We start from the raw sequence: 16,760 nt of genomic DNA on the forward strand, positions 1-16,760 counted from the left end.
AACAGGGTCCTTTTCCCACATTTTCATAATCACAAGGGCCTTTTTAAAAGGCTTCTGAACTGAGCATACCACACTGCACAGGTATCAAAACTGCAATTTAGTCTTACTCTCTGTAGTATTTACATATGTATCACATAGATAAAGACCCGTAAGCATAAAACATTGACAGGAAGCATATATCTGCATCCTCCATTAGCCCCACTCTCTTCCTCCTGAAGCTTTAGGGCCTGTAACCCAAAGATCACTTCCATTTAGCTTACAAAATGACATTAGACGTTATGAAGCTGAGAAGTTAGCTCCCTAGCTCAGGCTGGGCTAACAGGAAAACCCAGGAGAGTGCCCTGAGGAGAGTCAGCGGTGCAGGGAGCACTCACATCGTTAGTACTTTAAGATACACGTACACACTTAACGCCCTGACGCTAGTTAGGAGGGTGCGTAGATACAGCACGTGCATATAAAGGTATGTAGTAAGTTTAAATAATTGTTCCAATGTTGGCATATTTTTCACATACTGAAAATGGAAGCATAAACATCATCTACGTATTTACTTAAGGTGGGCTTCTGAAAATCAAGATTTAAATAATATAATAAAAAAATGTAGCGGGGCGCCTGGGTGGCTCAGTCGGCTGAGTGTCCGGCTTCGGCTCAGGTCATGATCTCACGGTTTGTGAGTTCGAGCCCCATGTTGGGCTCTGTGCTGACAGTGTGGAGCCTGCCTGGAATTCCCTCCCTCTCTCTCTGCCCCTCCCCCACTCGTGCTCGCTCTCTCTCTCTCAAAATAAATGAATAAACTTAAAAAAATTTTTTTTCAATGTAATAGGCCAGGATGGAAGGTGCGCAAGGATGAGGAGGCAGAGGGTAAGCAGTGAGTGTGACTCCATTTAGAAATCACAGCACTCCAAGAAGGCCCCCCTCGTGTCCCATCGCTGCACGTTACAGAAGAAAAAACTATGCCCCAGTGAAGCCCAGGGTCACCCAGAATGACCCAACCAGCGAGCAAGAAACTAGTGAGCGACGTGACCCTTCGTCTGTAGTCCACTGGCAATTCCTGGAACAGACTGGAACAAAAATAAACACACAAGGAGCTGGCTCATCTCATGTTCACTCACCTCTTTAAAAACTACCCAGAGAAGAGAGAAAGAATAAACAAGCAAACAAGAACCGCTCGAGAGCATAACCGGTCCAAAGTCCCAAGGTTAGGCCCTTTGCTCAGAGTCAGGTCCCGCAGGCTCCTGAGAGATGTGACCTTTACAATTCATTCTAGTAAGGAGCCAAGGCTGAGTTATCTGCCTGCCTGCTCGAAGCAGGTGATGAGGAAGTCTTCAGGTATCTGGGAAGATTAGAAAAATCTCCCCCTGTCCTGATAATGTCAGCTACATGAAGCGTTTATTTCAGGGCTGATCTTCATCCATTTTCACACTAGTAACGGAAGTTGAGCTGCAGTTACACAGAAGTGTGCATACCTCCTGACAATGCCAAGTCTAAACAAAAATTCGCTACTTCTGGAATTATAAAAAGACCTAGTCAGAACAAAGAAAAACAATAAACAATTTAGGTATTTAACAGCAAAAGGATTAAGTAAACGATACATCCTTAGGAGAGTATATGCAGCTCTCCAAAGAATTTACAAAGAATTTTTAATAAAATGGGAAACCACTTGTGTTATTTTACACAACCAGGATAAATATGTACACAATATTATCTCGCCATCATAGCTTAGAATTTTAAGAGAAGTAAAACAGGAAGGAAATTCAGTAACATCTTAATGATGCCTTCTTTGGGTAGAATTACATAAGTGACACGCTTTATGTTCTTTTCTATTTTCCAAACTTCTCATATTGAGTGTATACTATCCTATAAGCAGGGGGGAAATGAAGCTACGTGTATTTTTCAAGAATAAAGGGAAAAGATAATTTTAAGCTACCACTAAGAAAATACAGAAACAATTTATCAATTCTCCACTGCCTTATAAAATCTTACCTTAACTTTCTTTTTCCAGGTAGATTTTTGCTTCTCCTCCTCTTCCTCAATTAATTTAAGTGCCAGCTCTTTGTTAACTTTCGGCAATTTCTAACAGCAGGAAAAAAAAAAGGTGTATGAAATGTCTACAGTTCAGCTTTAAAAGTTAACGGTTCTGTACGAAGTACAACCTCACCAACAGGTGATGTCTAATTCTCATTTTTAAACTTTCGTCGTCCCCAGAGTAGGGAAGAATGCGGACACAGGGGACGCCATCAGGCACGCACAAAGGGACAGAGCCCTCAGCGCCGGGAGCGCTTGAGCTCACGCGGCCCCCTCCTGTGCATGGAGAAGCCAGCTGGGAGAAGCAGTGTCGGGGGGTCAGCGCACCGGGGGAGGCCCTCACTGTGAACGGGAGGCCAGCAGGCCTGCCGCTGCGGCCCCTGGCTGGGGTTCAGGGAACCCCTAAAACGCTACTAATAATCCCAAATGCACTATCTCCTGCTCCTGCAGTGGCAGATTTCTAAGGGGAGTTCTAGGTGTGAGTCTCAGCTCTCAGGACACAGCTGCGAGCTCTTCATTGTTCCCCACTTAGTGTTTATGTCCCCTGTAAAATACAACTTGGACAAGTAATGCAAAGAAGGGGACAAGAGTGCTCCATGTCCCAGCCTCCCCCTTGCCCCCACACACATCTGACACTCTCAAAAAACAAGTAATCTGGAAAAAGGAAATACCAGCGACTAGCCTTTAGTACTGAGTGTGTGTACGTATGTGTGTTTATGCACACGTATGTGTATGTACGTACGCACGCGTCTTTGGTACTGTGTGCACATTTGTGCACACGTGTGTAAATGTACACATGCATGTGTCTTTAGTACTCAGTGTGTGTACATACGTCTTTTGCACATGCGTGTATATGTACGTATGTACATCTTTAGTACTGTGTGCAAATATGTGTGTTTATGCACCCGTATGTGTATGTATGTATGCATGCGTCTTTAGTACTGAGTGTGCGTACATACGTGTGTGTTCATGCAAATGTACATATTTGTACACATGCATGCATCTGTGTGTCCATCTATCACCAATGCTCAGCTACAAACGAGCACAGCAATAGAGAGAATGGGAAGCAGAGGGCCTCAGCGTCCCTGCCTGCTGGCTGCTGGACCAACATCGAAGGTTAAAAGTTCTTCCCCCTGGCAGCAAACAGATGGTCAGCACAGCCTGGGGTTCCAGTTTGTGGTTTTCTGACCACCCCCCAGGACGCCAGCCCCGGCTGCGGCCCTCCTGGGAAGCCCGGGTCCCAGCGGTAGCCTCAGCAGCCCAGCTCCTCAGGGCCCGCCTCCTTCCTGGTGCTCCCCGCCCCCCACCCAGCCGTGCTACCTGCTTCCTGCAGCCACTGCCTCTCTTATCAATATCCTTATTCCATATCAGTATCAAGATGCCTCAGTTCTCTAACACCTGGCTGACAATTCTTTACGTTGAATTCTATTAATGTAACTAGGTGGCCTGATGTGACATAGTCTGATGGCCCTGATCCAAGCAGACAGCCTACGGTACTGCCAAATGTCAGAAATGGGAATTATCGAAGCCTCAACACCCTAAACGCTGAAAACTCATCCGAAAACTCCATCACATTTTCTTAGAAGGGCCGCCACTATCAGTCCCTCCGGCATCCTTTCCCACAACGTCATGACCACAGAATCCATTACGATCAACCTGTAAAGAGTGTCCACCCTCATGACCAGTAAGATACACCAAAACTATTAGAAACAGATGTAAACTAAAAATGGGAAGACAAAGAAACGGATGGCAGGTTGTTTTGGAATAACATACAAAATGAAAATTAAGTACTTTCCCCTGGTAAACTCAACAGTGAGCACAAGATCTACCTTTAACTGGACTCTCTGTGCACGTGTTTCTTCTATCTTCTGTCGGATCTTATCTTTCCTGTATTCTTCATAAGCAAATGGATTTACCATCAATTTCACCTTTTCAAAGTGGAAAACAAAAGTTCACAAATAAAAGTCATATTTAAGAGCATGTTTCATATACACCATGACTATTACGCTGACAGACTGTCTTACAAATCAAGTATGTTTTGCAAAATGCAAGTAAATAGAAAAGAAATGGCTCATTAATCACATAAAATCAGGGCAGTTTTCTATTTACCTTGTGATAGAGTCTTATATCCATGAAAAATCCATGCATATATGCCCGGAGAAATGGTGACCCAATTAGATGTGCGAGCCCTGGAAAGAGTTTTAATCACAAGAGGGCAGGTCATTATGAAATCTTTTTTTTTTCCATTTTTTTTATGTTTACTCTTTTTTTGGGGGGGGCAGAGAGATACAGAGTGAGAGCAGAGGAGGGGCAGAAAGAGAGACAGACAGAGAGAGAGACAGAATCTGAAGCAGGCTTCAGGCTCCGAGCTGTCAGCACAGAGCCCGATGTGAGGCTCGAACTCATGAACCGTAAGAATATGACCTGAGCCAAAGTCTGACACTTCATGGACTCGAGCCACCCAGGTGCCCCAGGTCCTTATGAAATCTTGATGAAAAATAAACAGGTTTTCTTGGATTATAGTAAAATTTCACTTCTGATCGATTATCAGAAGATTTCACTCTGGAGACCAGAACCACTAATTTTCAAAAACTATGGAGAAAATCTAGTCCATTCTAAGCAGTGTCACTCTTACTTATTTTAAATGTCATATTAAGCATAAAGGTGACAAAAAGTCTTTATGAACTATGAAAGACTGCTAAAGAAAGATCCTTAATACTAATGGTTCTCAGATTTTTGGATTCCATGGATCAGTTTAATTTAAAAAATACTCCTGGCATCAACAGTAACTTGCCAACTTTCATTGTGCCAGGTAGGAGCAGTGGTGGTGGGGTCGGGGGGCATTATCTTCCATAATTTCCAAACACAAAGCACGCTATCACAATGATAACGTAGAAAGGGCATGTTCTTTCCATTATTCTCATTTTATAGATGAGAAAACCAAGGCTTAACAGGGTTAAACAAGCTGGCCAAGTCCCTCGGATATGAAGCAGAAGAGGGGGACGTGTACCCGTCAGCCTTCCTCCGATGCCCACGGTGTTAGTCACCATGCGTTCTGTCCAGCATTCTGGCACAATATTCCATGAAACATGTTTTGGGAAATACCATGCTTTATAACTGCCTTCCTCACCCAAAGTAAACACAGTAAGAGAGACTAAACAAGCACCCAAGATGAACTAAGCACAGTCTTTTTAAAACCCTGCAAAACAACAATGACTTTTCCCCTCCCATGTTAAGAATGGAGGTGAGTGTGACAGACACAAGTATAAAAATTACACTGAAAATGCTTAGGAAGGCCCAGAAGCAGGAAAATCTTATTTCACCATATTTGATTCAGGGATCATTTTTAAAAAGCTGACTACAAGTCTTTCCTCTTTAAACATTAACATTTAAAGAGTTATTTTGGTGGGAACTGGCAGAAAATGAGTTCTGCCTGAATTAATTGTGCTATGAAATACACCTTAAGGGACTCCTCGGTGGTTCAGTTGCTTAAGCGTCGGACTCTTGATCTTGGCTCAGGTCGTGATCCCAGGGTTGTGGGATCCAGTCCTGTATCAAGCTCTGCACTGAGTTCGGAGCCTGCTTGAGATTCTCTCTGCCTCCCTCCCTCTGCCCTTCTGCTAGAGCTAATTAAAAAACAAATACAGCTTAAAAATAAGGTTTAATAACTTCTCTGTTTATTTATGCCACAACTCTATTTGCTCTTAACGCTTAACTGCGGCTGTACACCCATCTGTTCCACAGACACCTAAGTTGCCTGGATTCGTAAAGAATGGGTCCTTTGAGTCTGCCCGCTCTCCATGCAAATTTCTTACTCGGCCTCTCTCCAACGGCACGACTCGATCAGCTCGATCTGCTCTCCTTATCCTACAGGGTAGTACCAGTCATCTGAGCAACACGCATTCCCCTGAGGGGCGGTATGGTTGAGGTGAAAAGCACGTGCTCCAGGTGTAAAGCCAAACCCTCACGTTCACGATCACTGGGGTCTTTGGCAAGTTCGTTTCACCTTCTTGGGCCTCAGTTTCCTCGTCTACAAAATGGTGTCATAACCGTAGCCACTCCACGGAGCGGCGAGGATTAAGAGCTGTATGTGAACGTGCAGAATATTACGCGGCACATGGTAAGCCCTACGAGTGCTGGCTACCACTGATAAAAGGCATTTCTTGTCTGTGACCCTCAAGCCTAAAGGAACTATTAAGATTCGACGTATCTGAGGATTCAATCGGGTTTCTAAGTTTTGGATGAGGTCTTCTGTAAGCTTAAAGGGAGCCAGAAATCACTTACGTGCAGTCTCTGCGATATTTTCAAAACCTTTTACTCAAAGCAGTACCAAAAAAAATACATCACTGCTTTCTTGACACTTTTCTATACATAGCTAGTGTGCTCAAGAAAGTTACTCCTCACTTAAGATACAAAAAAGGTTGGGGAGGTTGAATTATCTGAATCTGTCCTAAGCAGAGATTACCAACTTGACAATGTACACAGACTGTTATATCTGCTTTGGCAGAAAAAGAAGATGCGGAGAATCAGATAAAACGTGACTCTACTGCCCCCAATGTTCAAAACTCCCCCTCCCCAACAACTTTATAAATATTTTATCATAATTTTTTTTTTTTTTTTTTACCTAAATTTTCAAGGTCTTTCTTGGTGACAAATTTGTAATCGTCGTAAACTGTGCTTTCTGGATTCTCTTCTAGTTCTTCGGTCAAGTTGTCCAGGAAGGAGCACCACCTGGGAGCAGGGCCCAAAACCTGCCGGTGTTGATTAAAAGGTTAGCAAATGTACGTTCTCGCCACATCAACTAACGGGGACTTACTTTACAACCAGATTTTCTTAAATTTAAAAATCCTTGTTTGTATCAGAAGTGTTGGAAACTAATTACGATATGCATAATCAACAAGTACATAAGGGAAGGGAATAAAGTAGGAAAAATTTAGGCTTGTGAGGGAAAAATTTCAGTCTGGGATGCAACGATATTAAAAAAAAAATTTTTTTTTAATGTTTATTTATTTTTGAGAGAGACAGAGACAGAGCTTGAGCAGGGGAGGGGCAGAGAGAGAGGGAGACACAGAGTCCGAAGCAGGTTCCAGGCTCTGAGCTGTCAGCACAGAGCCTGACATAGGGCTCAAACCCATGGACCGCAAGATCATGACCTGAGCAGAAGGTGGACGCCCAACTGACTGAGCCACCCAGGTGCCCCTGGGATGCAGATATTAATGAACGTTCTTACATTAGCACTAAGCACTATCAAAATACAAATAAATAATGCAGGTACTTAAAATAATATCCATTTATCATCTCTTTCATTCAAAAGAGTGCTAGAATCTACAAAAGCATATTTGGCATAAGAGATTTTTTTTAAGTCCACCTCTCATGAAGACAAAGTCTAAAATGAGAATCACCTTTCTTTTTTTTAAAGCCTATTTATTTTGAGAGAGACAGAGAGCACAAGTGGAGGAGGGGCAGAGAGAGAGAGAGAGAGACAGAGAATCCCAAGCAGACTCCACACTGTCAGCACAGAGCCTGACATGGGGCTCGAACCCAGGAACCGCAGGATCATGACCTGGGCTGAAGTCAGACGCTTAACCGACTGAGCCACCCAGGCACCCTGCAAATCACCTTCTTTTCAGGGGTTTTCAACTAATTACTTGATAATTATATTTGCTCTTCTGTGGTCCACTTCATTTAATTCATTAAAAATTAAAATTCTCTACAGAATCCTTCAGGCTTAACCTAAAATGGGTCACCAGGACCCACAAGTTAATCCCAATGATAGGCTGAGGAATAAAAGTTGAATACAATTTATAACCCACTAATACAATATGAACAGTTCACAATTCATAGTTGTAATCCAACTGCTTCCATAAAATGTGACTGCTTTTTACTTTTTTGCTGTTGACACAGATCTTTCCCAGCACTACGCCTCACCCACTGAGGTCAAGGCTTATCCCAAATGAAACAATGCTACGCAGCGGGAAGGCTACGCTATTCAAAGTGTCTGCTGAACTCCAGGCTTTCAGAAGAACAACCCTGGGCTGACAAAATGGAACTTCCCGTGACTACTTCCCTGTGTATTTTGATAGCTATCGACTCAACAGGAGAAAAACAAAAATCATAATGGAAATGATGAAACCTAGCTTAAACTTTCTGGAGAAGGGAAGGTGGAAGAGACTCGTAACAAGGAACAACAGCGCCTAATACCATCTTCACTCAAAAAAATAGTAAATGTTAGATACGGCCACACTGGCATAGTATCATTGTGCTCGATTAGAAAGGGTGATCCCCCCAAGCCCCAAAGGTTATGGCACTCATCAACATGAAAAACAATGTTTAAGGAGCATAAAAGGAGTCCTATCAACAAGTTTCATATTGGCATAATCTATGCAATTTAAAAAAAAAATAAAGGTTTTGATGCTCTGAGTGGTTTGACTCTAACCATAAAAGATAAAACCTTCAAGAAATGCAAGGCATTAAAAAAAATTCAATGTAGGACACTTTTTAAAGAAACTGCTATGATTTTAAACAATTTTAGGACAGTAGCTCGAAGTCAACAAATGTCAATGATAAAATGCTACTACATATAAAGCACTGTGCTAAAACCAAAGAGTTTATCAAACCTGGCTGGAGCAGAAAATCTAGCGGAACACATGCACACAACATTCAGTTGTGTAAAGCAACAGACTGAGATCGCACGGAGTCCGCGGGGAAGACAGGTGGGGGCTGCAATACACAGCAGGCTGGGACCCCGAAAAGCACATACAGAGGGACTTCAGGTGGGAGCGAACTCCTGAGTAAGCTGGGAAAACTCGTGAGCCCCTTCAAGAGAGAGCTTGGGCACTTACGCTCCAGGTATGTGCGTCCCATCATTCATAAAGCAAACGCAAAGCTCTGCCATCTGCTGGAGTAGAACCTAAGACGGCAATCTCCTCTCTTCTTTTAGACAGAAAGAAAGCACCCTATGGTCGCTTTTCCAGAATATGATCCCCAAGATACTGTCCTCTTGGGAGGGTAGGAACTTCATCTGTTCTAAATGCTGAATTTCGAGTACCTAGAATACTGCCTGCCAAGTAGTACTGTTTTCAATACATATTTCATAAATACATCTATTCTTACATCATGTATGAATGTGTTCATGAATTCCACGTGCACAAAGTACTAAGACCTAAAGGGTCCTGGGGCACCTGGGTGGCTCAGTCGGTTAAGCATCTGACTTCGGCTCAGGTCATGATCTCACAGCTCGTGAGCTCAAGCCCCGCGTCGGGCTCAGTGCTGACAGCTCAGAGCCTGGAGCTGCTTCGGATTCTGTCTCCCTCTCTCTCTGTCCCTCCCCTACTTGCACTCTGTCTCTTTCTCGCTGTTAATTATAAAAAAACATGTAAAAAAAATTAAAAAGAAAAAAGACTTAAAGGGTCCTGTCTGGCACGAGTATTTTTTAAATTGTTTAATTTTCCTTATTCAGAAAAAAAAAAAAAAAACACTCAAATACTTCTCCATAAAACTACTGGACATGAGAACACTTTTTGGTGAAAGTCAGACTATTTTGCCTCCTATGCGAGGGGGCAACGGTTACCAAATAACCTCATAATAAAGCAGTTTCACCTTTAAAAACCTTCAATCAGTGATAAACATGGGCTTCAAAGACAGTAAGATTATACTGTGCTAACCGACTCTTCTGGAGGGAGGGTGGTGAAGGGCAGGAGTATCAAAATATCATCCCAGATCTGAACTTATTTTCACAAAAGTCCTTTTTGATAACGTTCCACGACATTCATCTTGATTAGTTAACTGGATTCTAATGGAATTGTTCTAAACGGCCTCTCAGGGGACAGGTCTGGTTACGGTAAATACACTCTGCAATCAAATTCGTGGCCATTAAATTTTACAGGAGGAAATATTTCCATCAAAAACAAAATTTAGTCGGGTGGGTTGATTTTATTAATCACATTTCCCTAGTTCCTCTTCAGGAAAAAAAAAAAAAAAACATCAGAACAACCATAACAAAGTTGAAATTAATGATTTAACTGGCATTAAACTGCAGGTCTACCTAAATCACAGCTCTCCTCAAAGGTCTACCATTAGCTTGTAAAAGCAGTAGTTGGCTTTTGGAGGACTTAACCATATGCACAACTCTCTGGGGTACCCATAAGGACCACAATATTAATTAATGTGTAAAAAGTCCTTGTTTTCACGCAAAATATGTTAAGCCTTCAATTAATCCTTAAAAATATATTCATTTGCTTCCTACATTTCAGGCTTTCCAACTTGAAGAAAGCTTCCTTTTTAACCACCGGTGTCCTATTACTACTCTACGTATCGAAAGCTTCTAGGTTTTCTGTACTGTCATTAGACTGCTATATTCCGTACTTCCGCCACAACTGATTATTGCTTGCTTATCTACATTTTTATGCACTTTAAGAGTTGTTTCAGAAAGCTGGTGAAGACTCTTCTATTTTGAACTTCTGTTATCTGTTAATGAACTTCTACTTTGAATTTGTAAGAATCTCCTAAAGTCACAAGTCAATACAGCAGAGAACCGGAAAGGGACTCTCTGAGCTACTATTAAGGGACACTGTGGGTCCCTCAGCAACTTTAATGACCATCTTATCAATGAATCTAAACAGAAACATGTGGTCCTCCTGAATGGGAAACAATCTTGATCAACATGCCCTGGGAAGACCTCAACTCCAATGCAGCCAAGTATCTGCTTGCTCTCATCCACGTGAGCAAGAAGAACTGATTTTAAAGTACGTGAAAACACACGCTACGTGCCCAAGATCATCTGTCTCTACGACTCTAAGACGTTACTTATATAAGCTCAATTTTAAAATTCAAAGTTCTCGTGGGGCGCCTGGGTGGCTCAGTCCGTTAAGCTCCGACTTCAGCTCAGGTCTATGGTCTCATGGTTTACGAATTCGAGACCTGCGTCGGGCTCTGTGCTGACGGCTCAGACTCTGGAGCCTGTTTTGGATTCTGGGTCTCCCTCTCTGCTCCTCCCCTGCTCATACTCTCTCTCGAAAATAAACATTAAAATTCAAAGTTCTCATATATTCGGGTAGTGGACAAAAATGACAGAGTGGGGAGAAAAGAGAATGGATTATTAAAATTCTTATGGAGTTGACAGAAGAGGGCGGCCCTCCCACACCCTACTTACGAAAAATCACTGTGTCACACGCATCCCAAAGCTGGGTTGGGGCAGAAATGAAGATTGAGAGTTTTCTAAAGGGGTGGTTTTTAACAGATTAAGGACAGTTAAAATAACAACAACAAAGTATTATTCCTATTATTAGAGACAAAGAGCCAAACTAGTAGGTCAGTATAAATCTCATCATTTTTTCCATCTACTTACAAAGCTACTGAGCACAACTAATCTCATCATCTTCCTGCCGTCAAATGGTAAGAAAATAACTGATAACGGCAATTAAATTTGAAATTCTTTTATGTTTATTTCAAGTTTTATATTTAAGTTCCAATTAGTTAACATCTACTGTAATATTAGTTTTAGGAAGAGAATTTAGTGATTCATCACTTACACTTAACACTCAGTGCCATCATAAGTGCCCTCCCTAAGGCCCATCCCCCATCTAGCGCATCCCCCACCCCCACCCTCCAACAACCCTCAGTTTGTTCTCTTTTATGGTGTCTCTCTTCTGCCCCCCACCCCATGTTCCTCTGTTTCGTTTCCTAAATTCCGCTGACTTATCTCATTTAGCATAATACACTTTAGTTCATCCACGTGGTTGCAAATGGCAAGATTTCATTCTTTCCTTATGACTGAGTAATACTCCATTGTGTATAGATACATGTTCCTTATCCATTCATTGGGTGATGGACATGTAGGCTCTCTCCGTAATTTAGTTCTTGTAGGTAATGCTGCTATAAACATTGGGGTGCCCGTGTCCCTTCAATTCAGTATTTTTGTATCATTTGGGTAAATACCTAGTGGTGCAATTGCCGCGTCATAGGGTAGTTTTACTTTCAACTTTCGGGGGAAACTCCAGTGTCCTCCCGTATGGCTGCACCAGTTTCCACTGCCACCGACAGTGCACGAGGGGTCCCCCTTCTCCACATCCTCGCCAACACCTGTTGTTTCCTGTGTTGTTCAGTTCGGCCATTCTGACAGGTGTGAGGTCGTACCTCGTTGTTTGTTTTTCCCTGAAATTAGTATCTTGAATTTCTAATGATTTAAAAAAACCTTTAGCAACTGAGAAAATTCTTAATTACTCTACTTGGGAGAACTATACCACAGACAGTAAATAACTCTGAACGAAAATGGGCTTATAAGCTGGGAAACTTCAACTGACATTAGCACACACAGAAGTACAGGATGTACCCCAGCACAAACAGTTGATTTTTAAAAACATTCTGTTCCAGAATTCTCAGAATGCAGTGCAGCATAGTGTGAAGTAGGGTATCTTTAAATGATAACTGGGGGTTGGGGCGCCTGGGTGGCGCAGTCGGTTAAGCGTCCGACTTCAGCCAGGTCACGATCTCGCGGTCCGTGAGTTCGAGCCCCGCGTCAGGCTCTGGGCTGATGGCTCAGAGCCTGGAGCCTGTTTCCGACTCTGTGTCTCCCTCTCTCTCTGCCCCTCCCCCGTTCATGCTCTGTCTCTCTCTCTGTCCCAAAAATAAATAAATGTTGAAAAAAAAATTAAAAAAAAAAAAAAAAAAATGATAACTGGGGGCGCCTGGGTGGCGCAGTCGGTTAAGCGTCCGACTTCGGCCAGGTCACGATCTCGCGGTCCGCGAGTTCGAGCCCCGCGTCGGGCTCTGGGCTGACGGCTCGGAGCCTGGAGCCTGCTTCCGATTCTGTGTCTCCCTCTCTCTCTGCCCCTCCCCCGTTCATGCTCTGTCTCTCTCTGTCTCAAAAATAAATAAAACGTTAAAAAAAAATTTTTTTTTAAATGATAACTGGAAAAAGAATCATGATAGTATAAGAGAGCATAACATCACATGGAAAAATGACTTAAGTATATTGTTAAGAGAATAAAACTAGCTCCAATAAACGTCAGGAGGTAGGTCTTAATTCATTTTTCATTCATCACATATTTACTGAGTTCCATGCTTATTATGTTCCACTCCATAAAAACAGGTAGCAGGGCACTTGGGTGGCTCAGTCACGTAAGCGTCTGGCTTTGGCCCAGGTCCTGATCTCACAGTTCCTGAGTTCGAGCCCCCCATCAGGTGCTCCCCTGTCAGCACGGAGTCCGCTACGGATCCTTTATCCCCCCACTTACTTTCTGCGCCTTCCCTGCTCACTCTGTCAAAAATAATCCAAAAATTAAAAAACAAAAACAAAAAACAGGGAGCAAAATAAAACCCCACAGGAAAGGAGTTTCACATATAACAATACTTAGGTGGAAGGACTAGATGATTCTCAATTTCCTCAGCCTCATTCATTCATTCAAAAGGTTAAGTGAGCATTTACTAAAGGTCAAGTGCCAAATGTCAAATATAAGTAAAACGAGTTTGGAAACCAATGAAATACAACATATAAATGTGACTGGCATCATAGCAGAGAGATTTTCAAATGGTGTCGGGGAGCCCTTCCTTTACTGAGGCAGGAACTGAATGAAGATAGCTTTTAAGAAGCCCTCTGAGCTAGCTAGGCCTTGAAAAATTCAAGAGGTTATTACATGTCCAGTAAAACTTAACTAACGTGTGAAATATTTTAAATTCAGTGCTACCAAAATTAATATATATTTTACGCATTATATAAAAGATGCCTAGTTAGAATTATCGGTTTACCTTTTAGTGACCTTATACTACTTTGATCCTTGAACCTCAATTTAAACTCTATTTTATAATGACACCACTGAATAGATGAGCACTCCACTTACAAGCGACAATGGAGAGTGTGAAGACACAACAATTTTACTGTCTAACAACCAAAAGTAAATTATCTATTAGAAGATTCTGTCAGAGAACTGTTTTCAGGACATTCTAAAGTAGATATAAATCGCAGTTTCTGGAGCTAGAGCAATGATGAAAATCGTATCAAGAACAGCAAAAATAACAATCACTTTAGCAAACAGAGTTTCTTCATCCCCCTTTAAGAATTTTAAGTCGTATTTAACCAGAAATCTGTTAGGAGGCCGTAACTCTTTATCAGAAACTACTGGGTCCAGAAAGAACTTGAAGTTCAGATTTTTTGTGCATCTGAAAAAGGTAATGTGGTATGCATACTGTATATTATATAAAATCTTTGGTGAGGTCTGGGTCAACGGTCCATATTCAGACACATTGCTATCTCTGCAGCAAAATCCATACATATTCATACCAGTGATATGGGATTAAAAAAAAAAAAAAAAGCCTCATCATTACATGGCAGGTTTGAGTCTCGATGAAGCAAGTCAAGTCAGGTTTTCCCACCAATGAATTATAAAAAAATTTTCAGGGGTTTATGGACCGCAGAACCGTGGATCAGAGAAAACAGAGGTATGCTGTACTATAAATAAAATGATAAATAAATAAATAAATAAATAATATTATGATGGTTAATTTTTCTAACTGCATAGCCTGCATCTCTAGGGGCAGAATGGGATTTTGCCAACTAAGACCGACTATTCAAAACGTACACTTAAAGGAAAATTTCCTTTCAAACTTTTCCTGCATTACTAATTGAAAGGCACCACCGGCACCAGCATGTATTTTCAAATTCTGACAGCTGGGGCTTAATAATAACCGAAGGTAAGCCCAAAACCAGAGAGACAGCTGGGTGAGCCGAGGGAGTGGCCATGCATTTAAGCATGTAATTGCATTTGCAACATAATGAGCTGCCTAATTGCATACCCAAGTTTACATGCATTTGCGTGAGTAATTATGAGTCACTTACAGGTACTCATAGTGCTTTGTCCTCTCCTTCCTAAAAATCAGATGAGCAAAGGAGCAACTGAATTTCAACATTTTAAAAGGTTGATTTCAAAAAGGAGAAAAATTATTACCTGCCATGATTTGCATTTTGAGTTAGTTTTTGAAAAAGCAGTTTAGACACTGGAAGGAAATGATAAAAGAATAAGGCCGAGCGGAACAAATATGTCAGATTGCTCATGCCACTGTCTACTCACTATTAGCCAACCAAACCGACAGTCAGTCTCTGTATGAGAGGCTCTGGGAGTACAGACAAGCATGATATGGATGCCTGTCACCCCCAACGGCTGGGGGAGACAGGATACCCCGAGCAAATATTTAAATACAAAATTAAGACCGATAGTGACAACAACCGGGATTTGTTAATAACGGCGCGCTAACGACATGCTTTTGTCTCCTCTCCCTCCCAAGCTTAGTTAAAATTCACAGTCCATCAATATAAAGAGGCATTAACCTTCAAGGACAAAAAGAACAAAAGAGGAAAATGCAGCAGTCGAGGGATTTAACGTGGTAAATGCTGGGGCCTACGGAGGTAGAGAACAGAAAAAGGGGAGTAAATTCTTCCCTGGAGTCCTTGAGACCCAGGACTTCACCTGGGAAACTAGGTCTGAATGGAGGGGAGGCGATGGAGACGACGAATGCCTACGTTCCCACCAGCCCTTAGGAGACCAGAGGATGATTCTCTGGAGAAAGAGAAGTGGAGACAGCTCCACAAGAGAGGGCAGCAGGCGTGGAGACTTGACTGTGGGGCTGATATCAGTTCATTAGGTGGCAGTCTGCAAGTCCACCAGTGGGACCCTCAGCTCTTTTCTCATCTTCCAGAAAACCAAAAGCCACCGATGTGGTGCTGCTGCCAGCCTGAACCCCCCATGTTCCCATAAAGAAACTGGGGATGCTTCAATGTCTATAGCAGCACGATCAACAACAGCCAAAGTATGGAAGGAGCCCAAATGTCCATTGACCGATGAATGGATAAAGAAGATGTGGTCTATATATGCAACGGAGTATGACTCGGCAATCAAAGAGGATGAAATCTTGCCATTTGCAACTACGGGGATGGAACCGGAGGGTATTATGCTAAGTGAAATTAGAGAACAGAGAAAGACAAATATCCTATGACTTCACTCATCTGAGGACTTTAAGGCACAGAACAGATGAATACAAGGGAAGGGAAACGAAAATAATATAAAAACAGGGAGGGGGACAAAACAGAAGAGACTCTTCAATATGGAGAACATGTAACAGAGGGTTACTGGAAGGGTTGTGGAGGGGGGATGGGCTAAATGGGTAAGGGGCTTAAGGAATCTACTCCCGAAATCTTTGTTGCAGTATATGCTAGCTAACTTGGATGCAAATTTTTAAAAAAAGAAAAAAAGAAAGACACTGGGGGATGCTTCTCTGCAGGGAGTGAAAGATCACCCTACAGTCATTAGCTCAACAGTCAGCATGAAAACTACAGTAGACAAGACCACCACATACAAAGAGCTTCCAATTGGTATTTTAGTGCCTCATTCTTAAATAAGAATAGATCGCCTAAGGTCACCATTCATTTATTACACAAATAGTTATATCAGACTTTTGTCTCTTCATGGTAGATACAGCACTGAATAAAACAAACAAGAATCTCTACACTCCAGAAAGGAAAACAAAGGAAAGACAGAATTGATAAAGAAGTCTTACAATTCAACAATAAAAAGATAAGTAATTTATCTTAACTTGGCAAAGGAGGGGAGCCTGGGTGGTTCATCGGTTAAGCCTCCGACTTTGGCTCAGGTCATGATCTCACGGTTCCTGAGTCTGAGCCCCACACTGGGTTCTGTGCTGACAGCTGGCCTGCTTCGAATGCTGGGTCCCCCTCTCTCTCTGCCCCT

General features: G+C 42.2%; 1 protein-coding gene across 1 annotated transcript in view; it reads right to left on the reverse strand.

Moving 5' to 3' along the window:
- Positions 1-16,760, reverse strand: part of NOL10 (nucleolar protein 10) — a 90,562-nt gene that overhangs the window by 20,194 nt on the left and 53,608 nt on the right. The window contains exons 14-17 of the mRNA XM_025927255.2: positions 6,647-6,773; positions 4,132-4,211; positions 3,852-3,950; positions 1,981-2,070 (exon numbers count right to left, since the gene is read on the reverse strand). Of these exons, the coding sequence (XP_025783040.1) occupies positions 1,981-2,070; positions 3,852-3,950; positions 4,132-4,211; positions 6,647-6,773 (396 nt within the window). The remainder of the gene's footprint in view (positions 1-1,980; positions 2,071-3,851; positions 3,951-4,131; positions 4,212-6,646; positions 6,774-16,760) is intronic.

The sequence above is a fragment of the Puma concolor genome, chromosome A3, assembly GCF_028749965.1.
Source record: "Puma concolor isolate L17-30 chromosome A3, mPumCon1.1.hap2, whole genome shotgun sequence".
Lineage (NCBI taxonomy): Eukaryota > Metazoa > Chordata > Mammalia > Carnivora > Felidae > Puma > Puma concolor.